At 39.2% G+C, this 20833-nt stretch overlaps 1 protein-coding gene across 1 annotated transcript; it reads right to left on the reverse strand.

The window, feature by feature from the left end:
- Nucleotides 1-17440: 17440 nt before the first annotated feature.
- LOC148028014 (uncharacterized) lies at nt 17441-18361 on the reverse strand. The gene is made up of 3 exons (XM_087688984.1): nt 18142-18361; nt 17947-18048; nt 17441-17821 (listed from the first exon to the last, which is right to left on the reverse strand). The coding sequence occupies exons 1-3, from the start codon at nt 18184-18186 to the stop codon at nt 17582-17584; spliced, it is 387 nt and encodes a 128-aa protein (XP_087545110.1). The 5' UTR covers nt 18187-18361; the 3' UTR covers nt 17441-17581.
- Nucleotides 18362-20833: the final 2472 nt, after the last annotated feature.

Raw genomic sequence — 20833 nt, forward strand, 5'->3', positions numbered from 1 at the left:
CCTAGGTGACAAGATTGGCAGGATATAGAACCACGAATGGCCAAGCCACGATGGGTGCCTAAAGCCCTATTGCATGCTCAAAGCTATTATGAAGGCAACAACTAGATTTGGTTGCCTAAGATCATGAGTGCCATGTGCGCCTCTCAACCGCCACCACCTAGCCCATCTCCAAAACCTTCAAAGCCACCCCCAAAACTGAGGAACTACCCAAACTAAAGGCCACCAAACCCATAAAGTCTCAATGGTTTTATCAACCAAAACCATAGCCTACTACCCCTAAATCAACACAACCCAACCCTCTTAGTGTCTGTGGTGTTCCACAAGTAGGAAGCAGTGCAACCTTGAAGCCACTAGATAAGCCCCTCACACAAGTCACTAATGAGAGCTCTATTGATGACCAATCCATGCACATGACTTAGACCCTCCTATGAGAATCAATCTATTCTCATTTTGGCCTCTGATTTAGCCAAGAACACGGGGGATGACTTGGTCACTTGCATTCAATGTTTGGATGCCACCTTCACTATTCTTGCTAAAAGCTATGAGCGGTTGGACTTAGGTCTCCTAGAAGAGCCTTTGGCAACTAATGTCCACATGCTACCATGCACTTGGGAAGAACCTAAATTCATGTTTATTAAAGTCCCCATGGTAGTCATGGAATTGATTGCCACCGAGATTTCTTGAGAGCAAGATCCTCGTAAACAGCGGCTAATCACCTCCTATAGCAAGAGCAAGATCTCTGCCCCACAAGCCAAGAGCTAGAAGAACTTACAAACCTAGCCAATACTAACTCTTCCTTTCTATGTAAATGGTATGGTCTCCATCTCCAATGGGAGCAAGTGGGCTATCCAATTATCACCAATGCTGAGTAGAGACATGCCATCAAAATGTCAAAGTATGACCCCACTTATGTAGCTCCTACCTCCTTTAGACTATTGGCCATCACTCGCAATTGACCCTTAGAAGATCATGGCATGGCCCCCTATTTATACCAAACCCTTATTGAGGAAGCGCTACACATCATCAGTAGGATCAACTTCGGTGACCTCCTAACTAATGTCCTGACCTATATTACCCACGTAGACATTCGACCTCATGACATGGACTGACATGCTCACTTGGAATATAACCCACACTTCTATGCTTGGCTCATGCAAAAGTGAAGCATTGCAACATGCACTTACTGCCCTTAACCCTTCATCCTCCAATCATAGGAAGGATTTACATCATTCCTGGGGGGGAGGGGCTAAGGTGGAAAAGAAGACATGTCTTAAAATCTCAACCAAATTTTAAAAGCTAAAAAGATGGATGAAGGTCAACTTATGATCAAGGAAAATTTTAGGAATGCTTGTTGGAATGTGTGGGCTGCTTGAAGCAAAATTTTTCATTCTAGACTTAAGCATTTCATCTTTCCATAGCTTGCATTCATTATCTACTTATCTTGTCACAAAGAGTTGTCTCAAGAAAACTAATGACAAGCTCTAATGTCATGATAGGAATCCGACATAGCAGATCAAGACAAAGGCAACAAGCTTCCATTCACAGAAGAAGAGCAGGTGACGTATGGCCTAACAGCTAAAATAAGGGCCTCCCTCACCGTGAACATTTAGGAGGCCATTTGAAACTTGGAAAAGCCTAAAGTAGTGGAAGAGACTCTAGAGCACTCCCCTACCCATGAATCACTAGCCCCTTCACCATTATAGGTGTAGATTGCAGTCTCCTTCTTTATAGGAAACCTAGGAGACAAGGAAGCAGCAACGGTGCAAAGAGAAGAGGCTGAGCAAGTTGCAAGGCAGAGGAAGTAGCTAGAAGAGTCAAAGAAGTAGGAGGAAAAGAACAAGTGGCTGAAGAAGTTTGAAGAAGAATCATGAAAAGTAGAGGAGGAAGAAAGAGGAAGTAGCTAGAGGAGGAGGAGAGGTTGAAAAAAGAGGATGATGAGCAGAGATATCCCTGGCCATGAAGCTATCAATTGAGGAGGCCTTCAGCCCTCGAGAACCAATAGAGAGAATCCTAAGAGAAGAACCAAGATCAAGCATCACCGTAGAAGAGAGGATTCAAGAAACCATCGTGTTAGGCAAGGGAAATGCCCCACTGCACCCACCATCTCCATGGAGCCTTGACGAGAAAAAGGTCACGGAAAAGCCTAGAAAGATCAAAGGTAATGAATCCCAAACTAAATGTGCCAAAGAATCTAGGACAAAAATTTTGAGGCCTGGATGTCTTTTTGCAATATGCTACTATGCGAAAGGGATGACCCCACCTACATTGCTTATGCAAGGTGCCACAATGTGGATAAATCTCATAGCTTCGGGAAAAATGCATCATGTATACATCCAAGAGCATAAACCTTCAATAAGTCTTCAAGCCCATAAGTGAAAAACACTAAAGTAAATCCATTGCCCAAATGCAATCAAGCAAGCTCAAATCCAAGATATAGAGAACAAGTCTAGAACAAAATGGAGTAAGTGGAAGATCGATGGGACTAATGCATACTTCGATGTGTGGCTACCATGGAAGGTTCAAGCAAGGTCTTCATAGGTTAAATGCAATGTTGAAGAAGCTCCTCAAGTGCAAGCTGTATTACCGATTGAAAGGTAGATCAAGAGTGGAATCATGAGCAAAAGCAAGACAGAAACAAGAGCTATAGAGGTATGTTTGGAAACTCCAATAGTCACAATGTATGGCATCCTTTCCTTATTCTATTAAAGAATAAAGTGACATTCATAGGTGGCTACTACCTATAGTGTATAGGTGTGTGGATAATAAGTACAAGTAAATGTAGGAAACTAGGCATAGGTGGCCTTTTAATCCCCAACACCTTTGTGGTTGGTGGGTAGGGAAAGTTTCATTATTACCTTAATGTTGTATTTGTTGCAACGTTGCTCCTAGATACTACATGGACCAAAATTGTGAGATGTCTAATCCAAAATTGCCACTTCAAAGGATTGAGAGATAGGTGATACTACAGACATTGCTCAAAGACTAGCTAAAGCTTTTCAATGTGTTTCTCTGAATTGGAGTGGACACATAGGTCATCTATAAAGACTTTAAGCCAACATCTTAGCATGCCATTAAAGATAGTATGCATTGATCTCTAAAAGGTGACTAGTGCATTAACCTAACCAAAATGCATGACAATGTAGGCAAACACCCCCACTCAGTGGCAAATATGGTCTTAGGCTTATCATCTAGGTGCATTTGCACCTAGTTGTAGCCCAAACAACCATCCAAGATGCTATAAGCTTCTTTTCCTACCATGAGTCTGATCATGCAATCTATATAAGGTAGTGGAGAATGGTAATTTCAAGTGAACACATTACAATACTCTTTGAGAAGATTGATGAATCATTACTTGTCTTCTACATTGAGATCCTCATCTATGTACATTGGTTTAGGAGTTCCCCCTAGTTTAGTAAAGCTAATCTCTTTTACCTTTGTCGGCTCGCTAGTTTGTCCTTCCCTTTTTGCACCAAGCCATACAATAGCTCGATCTCCCTTTTTGTATCACGTAAATCATTTTGGGAGATCATGTGGCTTTTCTTGGTTCTTGGTTTCTAACTCATTCTCGAGTGCATCATTTTTTATGTACTTGCACCTAGGATGTATTAGTAGTTTTATCTTGGCCTTGTGAGAGTTGGATGGTGGTAGTACTTCAAGGTCTGAATCATTACTCCCATCTATAATTGAGTTTATAGGCTGTATTGGTGGGCCATTAAAAGTCGGATCCTTTGCTTTGTCAACCAATAGCATTTTAGAAGTGGGAACCAATCTAGTAGGCTAGTATCCCATCTACTCATGCTCTAATAGTTGTAGATGTTCCAACCATTCAAGTTTGGATTTTAGTGTAACTATGAGTGCCTCAATGAGAAGAATTTTGTATGAGAGGGCTTAGGGTCAACAAAGATTTTCTCTATCATTATAATTAGTATCATAGTTGACTGAGTCAATATCCATGTCATTGTCTTCTTCATCATTCATGGATTCATTTTGATGTCAATCCCTTGCTCTCACATTAGGTTAATAAAGAGATCATTGTGATAATCAAATGCAACTTGATGATGAAGGTTCATCCATTGCCACATGGGGCTAGTGAGCAATTAATTAAAGATTAAGAGATTTGCTTTGTGTTTGTTATGAAAGCAAGGCATCCATTAGCTTAAAAACTTGTACAATTCAAGCCTATTCATTGGAATGTGATAGCCCTTGTGGAAAAAATATGGTTCTGAGTCAAGGGCCATCATTTAGAGAGGCATTGAGATGCATTCTAGCTAAGGGTTAATTGTTTGGACCACAGGGTCTCATGCTTCTTGTGTGGACTCAAATGTTCATGAGCTTCTCTATATTCAAGTTTCTCCATGAATGATAATTCTAGAGTGGCAAGTATATGCATCCAATCTTTCTCATCTTTAGGACACATGGAATGTAGCTCATGAGAGCGCGTTGGGTAGGAGGGTAGTTGGCATCTCCTTGAAGCATGTTACAGATTGTATCTAGGTCAATTATAGGGAACTTTTCCGTGTTTCCAACTCTATCTACACCACATCCTTCCTATTCCCAAAAAATTGCCAAAGTCCTCAATGAGTCATGGGTTCAAGGATGTCCAAGTAGCAAGTCATAGTCAACCTCTTTCATAACAAAAAAGCTAACCAAGATTTGTACTCTAGCAATCTTAATTGAGCAGTCTTTTAGGATACCTTGTGGAGAACCTAAAATCCATCAGTGACAACATTCAAATTGAAATGCACATGCTCAAATGATGGGTTCCCACATGCATGTAGCATATCCTAGTTAATGATGATAATACCAACTCTCGTATCAATGATTCCGTATTTGATAGAGTCTTCAAGGGCCTCTACTAGAAGGAAGGTGTCACACTCTGAAGCCGATTTTAAATGTCACACATAAATGTGATAGAACCTAATTAAATAACTAAAGAACACCTATTGAGGGAAGCGGGTGGGCAAAACCCTTGACGGGTCTGTCCTACGGCAAGGTGGTCCCAGATGTTTTAGTGGACCGGAAATGGGACTATGCCCTACATGTAGAGAGTTTGAGTGGCCCATCCCTCTCATTTCCCATTCTCTTTGAACCAAGTGTGGCATGGATCTACTTTGGCTTGGGTATCCCTACATAAAGCAGGATGTCCAAGACCCGACGGTAGAATGCTATCAAGAGACCTTGTCCACTAGGAACCCAAATTTTAGGTCGATCCTAGTGGGTTCGATTGTGAACGTTCTATTGTGAGGAGGACACGAGAAACCCTAGGTGACAAACCCCGTAACATTCAATAGGAGTGCCGGGTAGCATCGCTTAGATTCGTCTCTCGATAGTGGACCGCTAAAAACGTGCCTGGACAACCCATAGGGGCTTGTTACAACTAGAGACAAGAATAATGCCTTGGAGGGTGGTCATGCCTTCACTTTTTAGTTTGAGCTCAACACCTTGGTTACAACCTCGGGAGTGGGCCTTCAAGCAAACCGGTATGCATTTAACTTTGGATACATAGTCGCATGCTCTCCTCTTCTTGCTCAATGTTCATTAGGCAAATGATGAAGAGAACTTGAATGGTATGAATGAGGATTTCTCAGTGTTGTCTAGCTTGATGATTCAAGTTTACCAATTTTCTCCAAGCCACAATCCAAAATCTTGTGCCTATTTTGTGTCACTCGTAAGCCTATTCATTTCAGATACTTGCTTGAAATTTTCAATGAAGTTATAAGGGTCGTCCCCTACTCAAAATTTATTGACCTATTTTTACATTACTAGAATTTTAACTTGGTTCTTATTTACGAGGATGTTTCCCATTTCCATTAGCAAAGTTTGGGCAATATATGTACTTACTTGTAGCATATTAGTATGATTGAACATTTGTTATTGTACTAGATCCAATAATAAGCCTTGTGAGGATTAGGCAGCTCTAGCATTTGATAGCATTCTTCAAATGCTATCCATGTCTACTTGAATGGTTGCAAGCTACTATCTCATCTCATTGTTAATGCTCAATAGCTAGTCCAAGGTGCTAGAACTTTAGTTTTTAGCTCTAGGAGCTTACATTCCATGGCTTGTGTGGGATCATATTGGAGACATGAAAGGAGCAGCATGTTGAAAAGTATCAATTGTGGTGTGCAAGTCATATGAGGCTCTTCCCAAATCTTTGGCTCTTTCCATCATGTTGGGTGTGGTATCTCTTGCCTCTATGTGGACTAATTGGATAACTAGTTGATAAGATCATGAATAGGGGTGTCTTCAATGTCTACAAATCTAAAAAGACTAAGGTCTCTATTTGTAGTTGGAGTTGTATGGTCGTGTCCACTCCATAAGCACATGTGCCCACATAATAGACTTAACCTCTAGGTTTTCCTATCAATTTGGTTTGTTGTTCTGGTCCTTATCCTTTGTTGAGATATCTAGAAATCACACCCAGTTGTATGCCTCTTTGTATGGAGCAATGGGCAAGGTAAACGCTAGAAATCTAGGAAGAGATCCTAAATCCCATAAGCACAGTGATGCAAAATGCTACCTATGCAACTTCTATAAAAACCATTGTACTTGACTATCTCTTTCACAATGATGAATACAATGTCATGATGATTTCCTCTTTCAGTTAGTGTCATCTTTATCATTGACAGTCTCATACACAAGATTGTCTTTATGAGTCCAAGCTTCCATCTTGGAACCTAATTCACTTGTGTAACAGTTATCTAATCTTCAATCTATGTCAACATGAATCTAGCCTTCATCTTCCATCCACCATAGCTCCTGCCATGCTCTAGATCTGTGCTTTTCACATGGTTTTAGAGCTCACCTGAGCATGGCCCAACTCTTCTTTCACTCCTCTCACCTCCTCTTCATCTTTGTCCAACTTAGTTTGAGTGTATGACTCATATTCCTCACTTGAATCATCTCATAGTCATTGTTTGGCAACCATAGCCAAAACAGTACCTACCTACCTTGGAGCCTCTGGAACTCTTCAACCATGTCATATCAACTCATGATTTCTTTTGTGAACCTCCTTCTCTACTTAGGGCGCTCCTCCTTGGCACATCATATCTCGATATTGTTGATCACAGAGCCCAACATTGCTGAAAAATGTGATCGCTACTATGTTTGCGCTTGCACCTGGTCGTACTAACGAATCTCATACTGCGCACCACGATGTTGGCCATGGTCATAGGACAATGAAAGCCCATCACCTAAGGCACCCCCACCTCAAATCTTGTCCAAAATGGTATACTCTCTGTGTAAAACCAAGTCCATGTTCCTGGAAACCCTAAAACTCCATAGCCAAGTTTCATCTAGCTCATATTTTTACTTTGTTTATTTACCAATTGAACTCAAGCAAGGTTTCGACCTTTAGATCCATTGAGTTGCTAAAACTCTAGCAAGATTTCAAGATCCAACAAGTAAGCCTTGGAAAGATTTTGAAGATTTGAAGCTTTCTCTGAAGGAGAAGCATCAAGCACAGTGAAATTTTATGCTACCATTGCTTGTGTTTTTCACAACACACTGCAAGTCAACTTGGTTACTGATCAACCTCAAACAAGTGAAGCCATTTTGAAGCGGAGAAGATTGATGAAAATTTGAAGATCTTGAGAACTCAAAGCTCAAGCAAACAAAATTAAATTTACTAGTATCTCTTGATACTACATGGTGTATTTTTCACACTACTTTCACTTGTGTTTTTTGACACAAATTATATGCTAAGTATGAAGTATCTTGAGTGGTTACTACTCATGAAAAGCAACATTATTCTTGTTGCATGTTTGCACTACGTGGAAGACTTGTTTGACCCACTTATAGGAAGACATGGAGCTGCCTACACCAAAGAACAATCAATGACCTTATTTAAAGACTTGTTTGACCCACTTATAGGAAGACATGGAGCTGCCTACACCAAAGAACAATCAATGACCTTATTTAAAGACTCTGAACACATTCTTGTTGCCTCAAAGATGATGATACATATACTTGAGGGGGACATGAAGACTAATGCAAGAAAATTCAATAAAGAAGAAGACCATGAAGAAGAGGACCAAAGGATGAAAGTTGCAAGTAAAATAGAGAAGAAGAAGAACAAGATCAACCATGAGGACCCTAAAGCTGCAAGCAAAGTGAAGGACAATTACAAGATCAAAAAGAGCAAAGTGGACTACATGAAGAAGGACAAGAAGATTCATAATGGCATATCTAAAAATGCTAAAAACCACAAGGGCTTGTCAGCCCTTGACCCAAATTTTTACTAAACTTTTTTATTGTATTGCCTAGCCCTAATGCTTCTGACATAAGCTTGTAGACTCCTCATGTAACCTTATACTGCAGCCTCTGTACACTTCGTTAGGCCCCTGTTATAGCCTCTAGATGTCCACCACGTCTTTTGTACCCACACTTAGCTTTTTTTGCAACAACCTTTGATGTTCACCATGTTTGTGGTGTGCCCACACTTTGCAGGTGGTTGATCACTAAAGCCTCTACACACTTTGTACTTCTCTGGTTGTGATTGAGGAGGGGTGTTGAGATATCTAGAAATCACACCCAGTTGTATGCCTCTTTGTATGGAGCAATGGGCAAGGTAAATACTAGCAATCTAGGAAGAGGTCCTGAATCCCATAAGCACTGTGGTGCAGAATGCTCCCTATGCAACTTCTATAATTGAGTAAATATGTTTTTTGGTTGAAGTTGAGTGGTGGATCCTTTTGGTTTTCTTAATTTTTTGTTTTGTACTATGGATTTTTTTCCTATTAGCTGGTTTCCTTTTCTTATTGTTGACTATGTGATGATAGTGGTATCCAGTGGCTGACTGGAGGTGTCCCGGTGCACATGTGCATGTGTTACTCCACATTATTGTGCACTAGGGGGGTTAGAGTTCAATGCTCTATGTGCAAGCTATGCTAGGATGAGTAGACTAGGGTGGAATACGATGAGACATGCTAATTCTTGTGAGTACTAAATGTGATGTGTACTATGTGTGTGTACTAGTGCATGTGCATGGCATGTGGTGCATTATCGTCTAGCTTATGTGGATGCAAGGTATGCAATGTGTGAGATCTAGGTTGGAAGCTCTCATCTGAGAGTATACAATAGACAGTAGAGAGAGTGAGAGTGAAGACACAAAAAGATACATAATGCAATTTCCAAGTGTAAGTGAAAGTACAAAGTACAACCCTTAAACCTTAGGGTTGTTAAGGTGCATTCACACCCAAAAGTTGTAGAGCATGGTAAGTGACTAAACTATGTAGCATAAATAAGCAATAGAAAATAATGTAATTGGGGGAGAAAAACCTCTCATAAGGAGAGTAAAAAGTGCCCCATTGGCCTACTCCAAATCACTGACACTCCTCTCTAAGCATATGTGTGAGTCAAACCCAACAAACCCACCTAGAGTGAAAATTGATCAACATACAAGGATCATCCACAGAAGGAAATCAGATTTAAAGCATTGCAAAATTCTTCAATTTTTTTGCAAGGAAGAGCTTTGGTGAAGATGTCTACCACATTGTTGGTTGTAGGACAATAGACAAGGCTAATATCTCCTACATGTATCCTCTCTCTCACAAAGTGATAGTGGATCTCTGTGTGTTTCATGCATGCGTGAAACACTAGGTTCCATGCCACTGCAATGGTACTCTAACTGGTAGTAAAAAAAATAGTAGGATCCATGACTCATACATCAAGATCAGCCCAACAAGCATCTTAGACTTAGACATTCAACTATAGTAGTGAAAGCTACCTTGTATTCAATTTCACAAGATGATGTGGCAACAATGGATTGTTTGTTGTTAATCCAAGATATGCAAGATGAGCCAAGAAAGAAACAGCTTCCACTTGTAGAGTGACGTGAATCAAAATCATGAGCCCAATCTAAATCATTGTGAGCATGTAATTGCAATGGTCCCCCTTGGCATAAAGCAATCCAAGGGTCCTAGTACCCTACAAGTAATGAAAAATACACTTCAGAGCTTGCCAATGTGACAATTTGTGGGTTGTGCATATATCTACTTAGGGTTGAAATTGCAAATTGAATATTTGGCCTTGTGTTGCATAAATAAATGAGACATCCAATCGCTGGAGCCTATGTATGAATGCCAAACAAATCACTATTTTCATGCAAAGATAGCTTGAGTCCAATTTCCATCAATGTATTAATTGGCTTGCAATCCTAGAAGCCAAAGCTCTCAAGGAGTTTACCAATATATCTGGACTGTGACAATCCAATGCCTCTAGAATCATGAATAAATTGAATGCCCAAATAGTAATGCAAAGGCCCCAAAACTAACGTTTCAAAATTTTGTTGCAAATATTTCTTGAATATTGAAATCTAATCAGCATCTATCCCTGTGAGTAGAAGATCATCTACATAAAGACAAATGACTAGCAAGGATCCCCCTTCTTTGCATGTAAAGAGTATACTCTAATGGGCTACTAATGAACCCTTCGCTAAGTTAAAAGGCATCAATTTTTGGATACCAAGCTCGTGGAGCTTGCTTCAAACCATACAAAGCCTTTTTTAGCTTGCATACTAAGTGTTTGGATCCTTCAACTGCAAAACCAATGGGATATTGTACATACACTTCTTCTTAAATTTCCCCATGTAAAAATACATTTTTAATATCAAGTTGGTGCGCAATCCAACCATAATGGGCAGTTAAAGCAAGAATACACCTAATGTAGTCATAGGGGATGTAGGAGAAAACATCTCCTTATAATCAATGCCCTTCTTTTGCAGATAGCCTTTTGCCACAAGTCTAGGGCTTTGTACTTATCAATGGATCCATCTGCTTTTCTTTTCATCTTATAGACCCATTTAGTACCAATGGTTTTCTTTCCAATGGGCAACGTCACTAGATCCAATGTTTGATTCTTCATGATAGGATCAGATTTAGCTTGCATTGCTATCATCCAATGCACACTCTGTTGTGCATCCTCAAAACAATTAAGCTCCTCATCATCAAGTATGTGTGCTACCATAACAAACTCCATTGTATTAGCAAGATCATGGAGACGTGCTTGTCTTCTAGTATGACCAGCAAATAGGAGCATCGAAATGACTATATTTCATAGTCTGCAAGTACCATCTAGGCATTTGCCTAGCTTCTTGATTATGTATATACTCTTGATGAACCTCAAATTTAGCATAAATATTCAAATCAGCCATAGGCTGAATTTCTACATTGTTTAATGGAGCAACAAGCTAAACATTTTGTTCATTTATTGAAACTCAAGTTGTATCACCAAAAAAAATGGGCACTAGCTCTTCAAACACATCATTTGCAACCTGATATGTGTCAAAAATAGCAAGAGATAATTCTATTTTTTCATCAAAAACCACATCCCTACTGTTGAGATGACAAGCTCAACACATGCGGACATTAATGATGGACCGCCTGGTTAGATGGGTCCACACCTCTACACTTAGCACATCGGTGGTCATTATGACTCTCACATGGCCACTGACTCATTACTTATTATATTCAGATTGTTACAGCTATTTACAGCTGGCATAGTTATAGCGCCACTCGGCTAGTGTAGTCGGTTATGCATTGTTTGACTTAGTAGGCCACTTTCCTTTATGTTGTATCTTATCTATACTTTGTGTACATTGTAAAGTGTGTGGAAGAAGAAGAAGAAACTAGCAAGAAAACGTTTTGGCCTCCATCTCTCTTCTTGTCTCTTGAGTGAGCTTCTCCTTGTGCATTCTGTGTGTGTTTGATGCCGCAGCTCAAGCAAGTCCCCCCACCACGCGATTCTTGACATGGTATCAGAGCCACGCCACTGAGAGAGGCTGATTTTGAAGGCTAAAGTGAAGGAGAAGAAGCAAGGTTCGAGCAAGTAAGCAACGGGTAAGAAGCTCTCCCATTCTTCCACTCTCTCTCTTGGATAGTGCCTGTGGAGGCACCGAAAGCAGGGTCGAGCAAAAATCTCAGATTGCTATGAGATTTGGTGTGTGAGCACATCACTATATATTCTGCACATCAAGCCCTTTAGGGCTTACCCGTAGTTATTTTGGGTGTCTGAGGCCGTTTCAGGCCCCGTTTTAGAGCCGCAAGGTTGCGGACAACAGTTTCAGGGTACACTGTGATTTCGACTGTTTTGACCGAAAGTGGATGCGCAAGTTATAGATTGCAAATCTGTAATTTTTTAGGTGTTTGCAAGAAGCAAACATAAGGTTTATCTGCAAACAGATTGCTGATTGCATGTATTGTTGAGCAGACAGTGAAAAAGGCTGTCTAATCTATTGCTGTGCACTACAAGTCGAGGGTTGCAAAAGATTTGCTTGCTATTTGGTATTAGTTTTGTGATAATGGCAGAGAACAGTGGAAACCCCATCATTGAGAAGCTCGACAAGAATAACTACCCTTCATGGAAGTTCCGTGTCACGAACTTCCTTATTAGAAATGGCCTTTATGAATTTGTTTCTGGTGAAGAAAAGGAGCCAGAGGTGGGGTTGCAGATGAGTTAAAAGCATGGAAAGAGTGGAATACGAAAAATAAAAAGGTGATGTACTGGCTATCTGTAGTAATTGATAATACTATGCTGGGACATATCAGGAATGCAGAAACTTCACATGCAACTTGGATAATTTTTGAGAGCATGTTTTCAGTAAATATAAAGGCACGAAAGATTCAACTCAAGCAATAGTTGAATGCCTTGAAGAAACGGAAAATGTCTGTCAATGAGTATGTTTTGAAGGTGAGGAGCATTGTAGATGCCTTAGCAGCAATTGATGCAATGCCAGATGATGATGATTTGGTTTCATCCACTTTGAGTGGCCTTAACAATGAGAAGGCATGGAAATCATTTGTTACTTCAGTATATGTACGGAAGCCATTTCCACATTTTGATGAGCTGATCTCTCTCATGATTACTGAAGAGATCAATATGCAGGGTGATTGGTCTGAAAAAAGTGGTGAGCAGGTCCAAGATTTCTACTCCAGTTCAGGAAGGGGACATGGCAGGTCCTCTTCAAGAGGCCGTGGTACAGGATGTGGTAGTGACAACCAGCAAAATAGATTGAATTAGCAATTTGGCGATATGCAGGTTTCAGGAGGTCATGGTAACTTTAGAGGCAGGGGGAGCTTTAGAGGAAGAGGTGGATGGCAGAACAGAGGTTCTAACAACTCTTGTATTGTGTGTCACTACTGTGGCAAAACAGGTCATATTGCACCCCAATGTTATGCTAAGAAAGATGATATTCGCAATGGTAAGTTGCAGCAAGGAAACTATGCATCGTCTTCACGACAGAATGAAGACAAAAATGAACGTTTGTTTGTTATGCAGCATATGCTAAATGCTGTTACAGGAAAGGGAACACATGATGATATTTGGTATGTTGATTCAAGTGCATCCAATCATATGACCATCCATGTAGAATGGTTTGGAGAGATGCAGGATTTGCAAAATGCAGGTTATGTGCAGACGGGTGATGATTCATGCCATCCAATTTCACACATTGGAAAAGTTCCCTTGTCCTTGCATGATGGTAAGACAAAGAGTCTTTCAGATGTATTACATGTGCCATCTATTACAAAGAACTTGGTGTCAGTTGGTAGAGCAAGGGCTGCAAGTCAAATTTAATGCAAAGGGCTGCTTTGTAGAAGACTTCAATGACAAGTGCAGGTTAGTTGCAAAGGGAAGTAGAGTTGGACGTATGTTTACTCTGGATGCTAGAATTCCTCCTATGAATGCTGCTATGTATGCTAAAGGAAAAGGTGTTGTTGCAGATATTGAAATTTGGCACAAACGCATTGGACATGAAAATGTACAAAGGTTGAAATTAATGTAGTCCAAAGGGTTGGTTACAGGTTTGCCTACACTTAGAGTTGCAGACTTTCATAAGGTATGTGAAGCATGTCAATTTGGTAAGCAGGCAAGACAACCCTTTTCACATGATAGAGATGTAAGTAGAAATATCCTTGATGTTATGCATACAGATATTTGGGGGCCTACACAAAATGTATCTCTTGGAGGCAGTTCATACTTTGTCACATTCATTGATGATTGTTCTAGAAAGCTGTGGGTATATTTTATGAAGGAAAAGAGTGAAGTGTTTGAGCACTTTAGAACTTTCAAGGCTGCAATTGAAAGAGAAACAGGATTGAAAGTAAAGTGCTTGAGGTCAGATGGAGGGGGAGAGTACCTCTTGAATGAGTTCAATGATTTTCCAAGGTCTCATGGGATAAAGAGACAGTTCACATGCAGGTATACCCCACAACAAAATGGGATTGTAGAAAGGAAAAACAGGTATATTGCAGAAGTTGCACGTGCCTTAATGGTTGAAAAGAATATGCCTAAGAATTTTTTGTCTGAGGCTATTCATATTGCTGTTTATATTATGAATAGAACTCCCACAGCTGCAGTTCATGGGATGACTCCTGAAGAATGCTTTACTGGCAAGAAGCCTGATGTACCACACTTGAAGGTATTTGGCTGTATTGCATACGTTCATGTGCCAGATGAGCTACGGAAGAAGCTTGATCCAAAGGCAAAAAAATGTGTCTTTATTAGATATTCTTTAGAGCAGAAAGGGTATCGTTGTTATAACCCTGTCACATGTAAGTTCAGAGTGAGAAGGGGTGTCATCTTTGATGAAATGAGCAGTTGGTATGCATCTAATGGTGATGCATTGGATGATGATGATAATCATGACACTCATGTGCAGGCTGAAAAGCAAGAATCATGGACTCTTAGTGGACCAAAGACATCATCTGGTAGTCCTTGGTCTGGGATACTAAGGAGTAGCTCTACATCTTCAGGTGCATCTAGTAGCATTATAGGTAAAGACAAAGGAAAGAATAAAGTGTCAGATGGCATTGATGCAGTTCTTGATGGAGACTCCAGTGGCTCATAGAGCTTGGATGATGAGCTTGGCATTCCTTCTATCAGGACACCAGGTGTACAGAGAGCTCATAGTAATGTAAAGGCTCCATTGAGTGATCTGGTGGTACACAGATCTAGCAGGGTCAGATACCCTATTAAAAGATTTGGTTTTGAAGGTTATGCAGCTCACCATTATGCTTATATGGTGAAACTAGTTGAGGATGTTGAGCCCACTTGTTTTGAGGATGTTGTTGGTCATACTCATTGGGATGCAGCAATGGATGAGGAGATGGTTGCATTAGAGGCTAATAAGACTTGGGATCTAGTATCATTGCCGAAGGGCAAGAAAGCTATTAGATGTAAGTGGGTTTATAAGATTAAGCACAATGCAGATGGTTCTATTAGTAGGTACAAAGCTAGGCTGTTTGCAAAAGGCTATGCCCAAATATATGGCATAGATTATGATGAAACCTTCGGTCCAATTTTTGCTAGGATGACAACTGTCAGATGTGTGATTGCTTTGGCAGCCAAAGGTTGGAGGTTGGAGGTTGCAGCAAATGGATATGAAGAATGCTTTCTTACATGGTGATTTGCAGGAAGAAGTGTATATTGATCAGCCAACAAGTTATGAAGATTTAGAGCATCCCACGTACGTGTGCAGGTTGAAGAAGGCGCTCCACGGGGCTCAAGCAAGCACCTAGAGCATGGTCTGACAAGATCAGAGAGTATCTTGTCAATATTGACTTTTATGTTTCTAATGCTAATCACTCTCTTTATGTGTAGGGGAGCTTCAAGCTCTACCCCGAGACCTACGGACCACTTATTGCTCAAGTGTTTCGAACCGAGCAGCCATGCATTAGGGGAGTTTTGAGGTCTCGAAAATGCCTTTTAGGATGTGGAGAGAGAGTGCTCTAGACCAATAAGAGCAAAGCCTCCGTAACGGAACTTCTAATTTAAAAAAATTAAAAATTCATTTTACAAAAATATATAAATATGATAATATTACGAATTTGTATTTTTATTATGTATTTTTAGTCTCTTATATTCGTGATTATGACATATTTTGCATTAATGGCATAGAGTCTCGGCTACTTTTATTTAATGATGTTTCTAGATTAATGATAATGACTGATGTAATCGAAATTCAAATTGGTGAAAAGCATGGCGCTCAGTTTTTTCCCTCGTTTCTTTTATTCCTCTATTGTTTTTCCCTCCGTTATGATAGCCTAGTCCTCTCTCTCTCTCTCTCTCTCTCTGTGTGTGTGTGTGTGTGTGTGTGTGTGTGCATGTATCTCTCTCTTCTACCATGGATACAGAAATTCGACCTTCAACAAGGCGTCCAAGCTCCCAAATCACATCCATATCAGTGTTTAACTCATTCCAAACTGATGGAAGATGGATTCCTACTATCATTAGCAAAGGTAGTTGGATCACCATGCAACAAGCAAAACGTGGAAAAAGGCAAAGACATGAGAGCTCGTTTATCTCTGCTTGGAAGGGCAGAATCCGAGATTTTAAGCTTGGAGCAAATAAGAATAGTATCAAAGAGGTACTAGTGCAACATGTGTTCATGCATAGAGAGCTGTGTTTGAAACCTGGATCTTCAAAGCTTCCAATGCATAGACCAAATTGTAAGAATTTGATTCTTAAAGTTTTTCCTTTCTTAAACATGGTTTAGGTTTTTCCATTATAATATTTGTTTGTCTTGTAGATGTCTATCCCTCTAATCTTGAGGAATGGCAACCAGTGGAATCTATTATTGATGTTATTGATGTTATACATGGTTCAATTGGAGAAGAAATGTATAGAGGTAGAAAGAAGACAGAGCTTGCAGAAAATGGAATATTCTTTTATGACCATTCTTATGTTATTCCTATGCGGTGTTGCCAATGGGGATCAATAAAACTCCTTCCTTTGCCAGATTTTTCAAGCTTTGAGTGGCCTTTGCCAAGTCCAGCTACTAGTGAGGGCTATAGATGTAAGATATTTTCTGAGATCCAGAAAGCACTAAAATCTAATATCTCAAGTAGGCTAAGCAAAGTTACTTTATTTATGCCTATTAATATATTTATTGATTTCTTCTCTAATATGGAGATAAGAATAACAAAAACCATGCTTTCAGTGAAGAGACTAACATATGATCATATCATACAATTTGTTGATGAAGGATGGGATACAAGGACAGAAGGAAAAATTATATGTAAGATAGATCAAGACTCTATAGCTTGTAAATATATGATTGCTACTCAAAATTTTATCCTTAGCTTTTACTATAGTTGATGGCATTTTGTTGGTAGTAGTCTAGTTGCTTTAGACCAGAATCTTAATGATTTTAGCAAGGATCCTATTGTGGATCTTGATATTTGGTTCAACGAGGATATTATTGCAATCTTAAAGATCAGAAAATCATGTACGCTACATCAAGTGAGGATGGATTTACAAAATGAAGACATTGAACTACCATGCTCCTTTGTATTCCAACTTGACAAGAAACGAGTAAGTTTTCACATCATATTATATCTACTTAGATGTATATCAAGATCTCACTTTCTAACTAACAAACATTTGTAATTTATTTTTTGCAGATATCGAAAAGGAGAGAAAATAAAATACACTGCAATGACATTCAAGAAAAGATATCTTTACTATCAATATAAAATACATGTACAAATTTTGTAGCAGATGTCTATCTGCCATCTCTATGAGATATACAAGGGATGAAGGGCAAATTTCTATATATGAAGGCCTACAAGGCGATATGGCAAAGCTATTTCTTTTTTGGAGAACTATCCTTTCTAGGAGTCCTTTTGCCTTTCTTTGATGTCTTGGGTATAGAAGGTGTTGAAGCTGTGGATTTGCCTTCCGTGGTTATAGGCACCGCATCTCCTTCATGGTGCAAATCCCCACCAATCTCTGTTGTTGGTTGTATACAATTGATTATCATATACTTCAAGAGCTTTGCTCTGATGTACCAAATATGCTCAGATGTATAGCAATCCTTCGAAAACTATCACACATTTATAGAAAAAAGAGTTTTAGTTCATTATTGTTCTTACAATAGACTATATTTTTATCATCAATGGACTATTTGCAATTAATATCTATCTTAAAGTTTAGCATCTTTCATATTACCTTTACATGTTTATCATCATTAAGATAAACAAAGTTAACCATTCTTCTAGCATTTGCAATCACCCTCCAGCCACAAGAATGGCTATCATCCTGATGGGGACACTGCAACCACCAACACAAAGTAAAACTATAAAGAGGACGAATGGTAGTTCATAGAACAAACTCATGTTTCAATTATTTTAATGAATAACTTACTGCAACTTGTCTATATTGCATTGTTGCAAGCAAATCAGATGGCATAGGGGGTCTTTTCTCTAGCTCTTCAATTAATCTTTTGGCACCTCTGTATATAAAATATGTTGAAATTTAGAGTACTTACAAAAAAACGAATTGAAATATCAAGGAGCCCTTGGATAATATAACTTACAATTTAGCATTTCCATGGCTTCCTTTCATAGAGTTGATTAAAAAGCATTGCTTATCCACAAGGTCTATTGCAATCAAGCTCCAATGAGAACTAAAAGCAATCATATCTCAACAAATTAGTAGGATAAAATCTCAAAAACTCTAATAGAATATTGAATCACTTACTTTTCATTATATGGAATTATAAGCAACTCCAAAGTATCGAAGTCAATCAAATTGAGCCAGTGCTCAATAAAACTTGCATCAAGCTCATTCCTCATAAAGAATGAGATAGATGGATCAAAAACCTCAATTTTTTGTTGTATATCCAAAGGAAACTCATGCATTATACACCTAGAAAAGGCATAGAAATAGTGAGTATAAACAAGAAAAATCTTATTGCTAAAAAAATATCAAAAAGTATAAGTAATTATGGATGGACATACCTTAGGCCAGCAAGAATAAGACTGTCATTTACTTCTCTTCTTTTATCCTTAAGAATCTAAACACATGCAGCATCAAAGGAGATAACCTCAGTTCTTTTGCCTAAGTCACCAGGTAAGAAACAAAACACACTGAATCCTTTTGGATTAGTTGCTTCAAGAAGGGTGGCTAGCTCATTTTCAAAGGACTCTAGTTGCTCTATTTCCCTTTCTTCAACCCTTTGCCTCCTATACTCTCTCCATTTATCTGCTTGTTCCTCTTTAGCCTTCTCCTCTTTTTCATGTTGCCTTGTATCCTTCTCATGGGTGACATCCTCAACCCTGACACCAGAATCATCTTTCTTTCTTCTAGCTGGGGGCACATTAAGGATATTAAATGTCTTCATATCAGTGAGGGGAATTGGCTCAAGGACCTTTGAAAATCTATATCTTAGCCTCCTAAGAATTACCATGTCCTTGTCCATGAGTGTGAGCCTATGAGCATGAGCAGCACAAATGTAGGCATCTTGGAAAAACTCAATTAGAAAATCCTCTGTGGCTTCTTGTATACAATTAAGAGCTGTTCTTGTCCATCTGAAACTATCCAAACTATATCTGTCACAAATTTCCCTGACAAGCCTCTGAAAAGACAACTTTGGAATTGCATTGTCAAGAGCATTTACTGCCTTCCTAATCTCCCTTAGACACCTGACATTTTGAGAAAACCTTCTCCTTGGCTTTGACTTTCTAGAGAGCTTCTGAGGCTTTGAAGACTGATGAATCTTTGATGCTAAATCCCTAGGATCAATCTTCTCTTTTCTTGCTGTTGCCTTAGTCCTAGCCATCTGCCAAAAAAACATATGTTACTTCTTCTCCAGCATGTAAAGCAAAACGCGAGTCCCAGACAAGAGTTATCTATGCTGCATGGCGTTTTCTCGTATCAGCTGAATTTTTCTCGAGCTGTCTAGTGAAACGCGAGTGTCAAGCAAGGCGCCTCCTTGTAGCTGCTTCTTTTCGCGTTTCACCGGACTTGTTGTCCATTGTGTCCAGTGAAACGCGAATTTAAGCCAGGAAACCTGCTTGAAGTACCTTATTTTCGCGTTTCACCGGACAGCTCATGAATAGCATAAAAATTGACAAAACCAAGAAAAAAGAGCTTTGATCCAAGGAAAGCTTTTAAGATTACTTAAAATATCCATAGAATTAGGGAGGAAAGAAACAGGCACCGAGAGCATGGAATGCTCAGATAAGTAATTATTTACAACAGCATGGATTTCAGATAGCTCATGCAGATCACAGTAAGATTTTCTTAAATATCCACAATATTAAGGAATGCTTTCACTGTGGAAAAAATTCTTTTGTAGTGGTCATGAGCTAATAATAACATAAAAGATTAAGGAAAAATATCAAAACAATGCATTGAATGGAGCTTGTTATTGAAAAGCAAGATGCAGAAACCATACCTTCTTCTTAGCTTGTTCTTCACAATCTGAGCCTAAAGATGACAATATGCTTGAAGGTTTGCTTTGTTGGGGAAGCAGTGAAATGCTTGGAGATTGGAAGGAAATGCGTGGAGACTGGAAGGAACACCAAAAACAAAGATGGAGTAGCGATGAAATGCGATGAAAGCTGAAGGCGGTGAATTTGCATGGACTCAACGTTCTTCGCAAAGTGTTAATAACACACGTGTGACGTACTCTCGCTTATCGGAATTTTTTATTTACTTGGAAAAGGGTTATTTAACACACGTAAAACGTATTTTTGGAAAAAGAGAATGCGCACGTCTTCTGAGGAGTTTATTACGCTGTGTTAAGTCACACACGTGTACACGTATTTTTCCATTATTACACAAACTTTTTCGTTGGAACTATCACCACATGCTTAACGGTCGATATAAAAGCATTTCAAACCCATTTCTCCGACATTGTCTTCTTCTCTGCCAAAATTTCGTCTCGACTTCCCTTCAAGGTCCTTGCATCCTGTGTGGAGAGCAGTTCAACAATCTTTGATAGGTAACAATTTTTTTTATTACAAGCATTTTAACAAAATAAATTTGATTAATATAGAAAGAATGTTTTATAACACTTAAACAATTAAAGATGTTATGTGCTTTCTATCTT

Source organism: Lygodium microphyllum, chromosome 12, assembly GCF_053477565.2.
Source record: "Lygodium microphyllum isolate KBCC chromosome 12, Lygodium_microphyllum_v1.1.10, whole genome shotgun sequence".
Taxonomy (NCBI): domain Eukaryota; kingdom Viridiplantae; phylum Streptophyta; class Polypodiopsida; order Schizaeales; family Lygodiaceae; genus Lygodium; species Lygodium microphyllum.

Coding starts and splice junctions, on each gene's coding strand:
- LOC148028014 (XM_087688984.1), bottom strand. CDS start 18,186: ATGCCATCTGATTTGCTTGCAACAATGCAATATAGACAAGTTGCA. Junction 18,049..18,141: donor TGCAATATAGACAAGTTGCA/GTAAGTTATTCA, acceptor TGGTGGTTGCAG/TGTCCCCATCAGGATGATAG. Junction 17,822..17,946: donor ATGATGATAAACATGTAAAG/GTAATATGAAAG, acceptor AATGTGTGATAG/TTTTCGAAGGATTGCTATAC.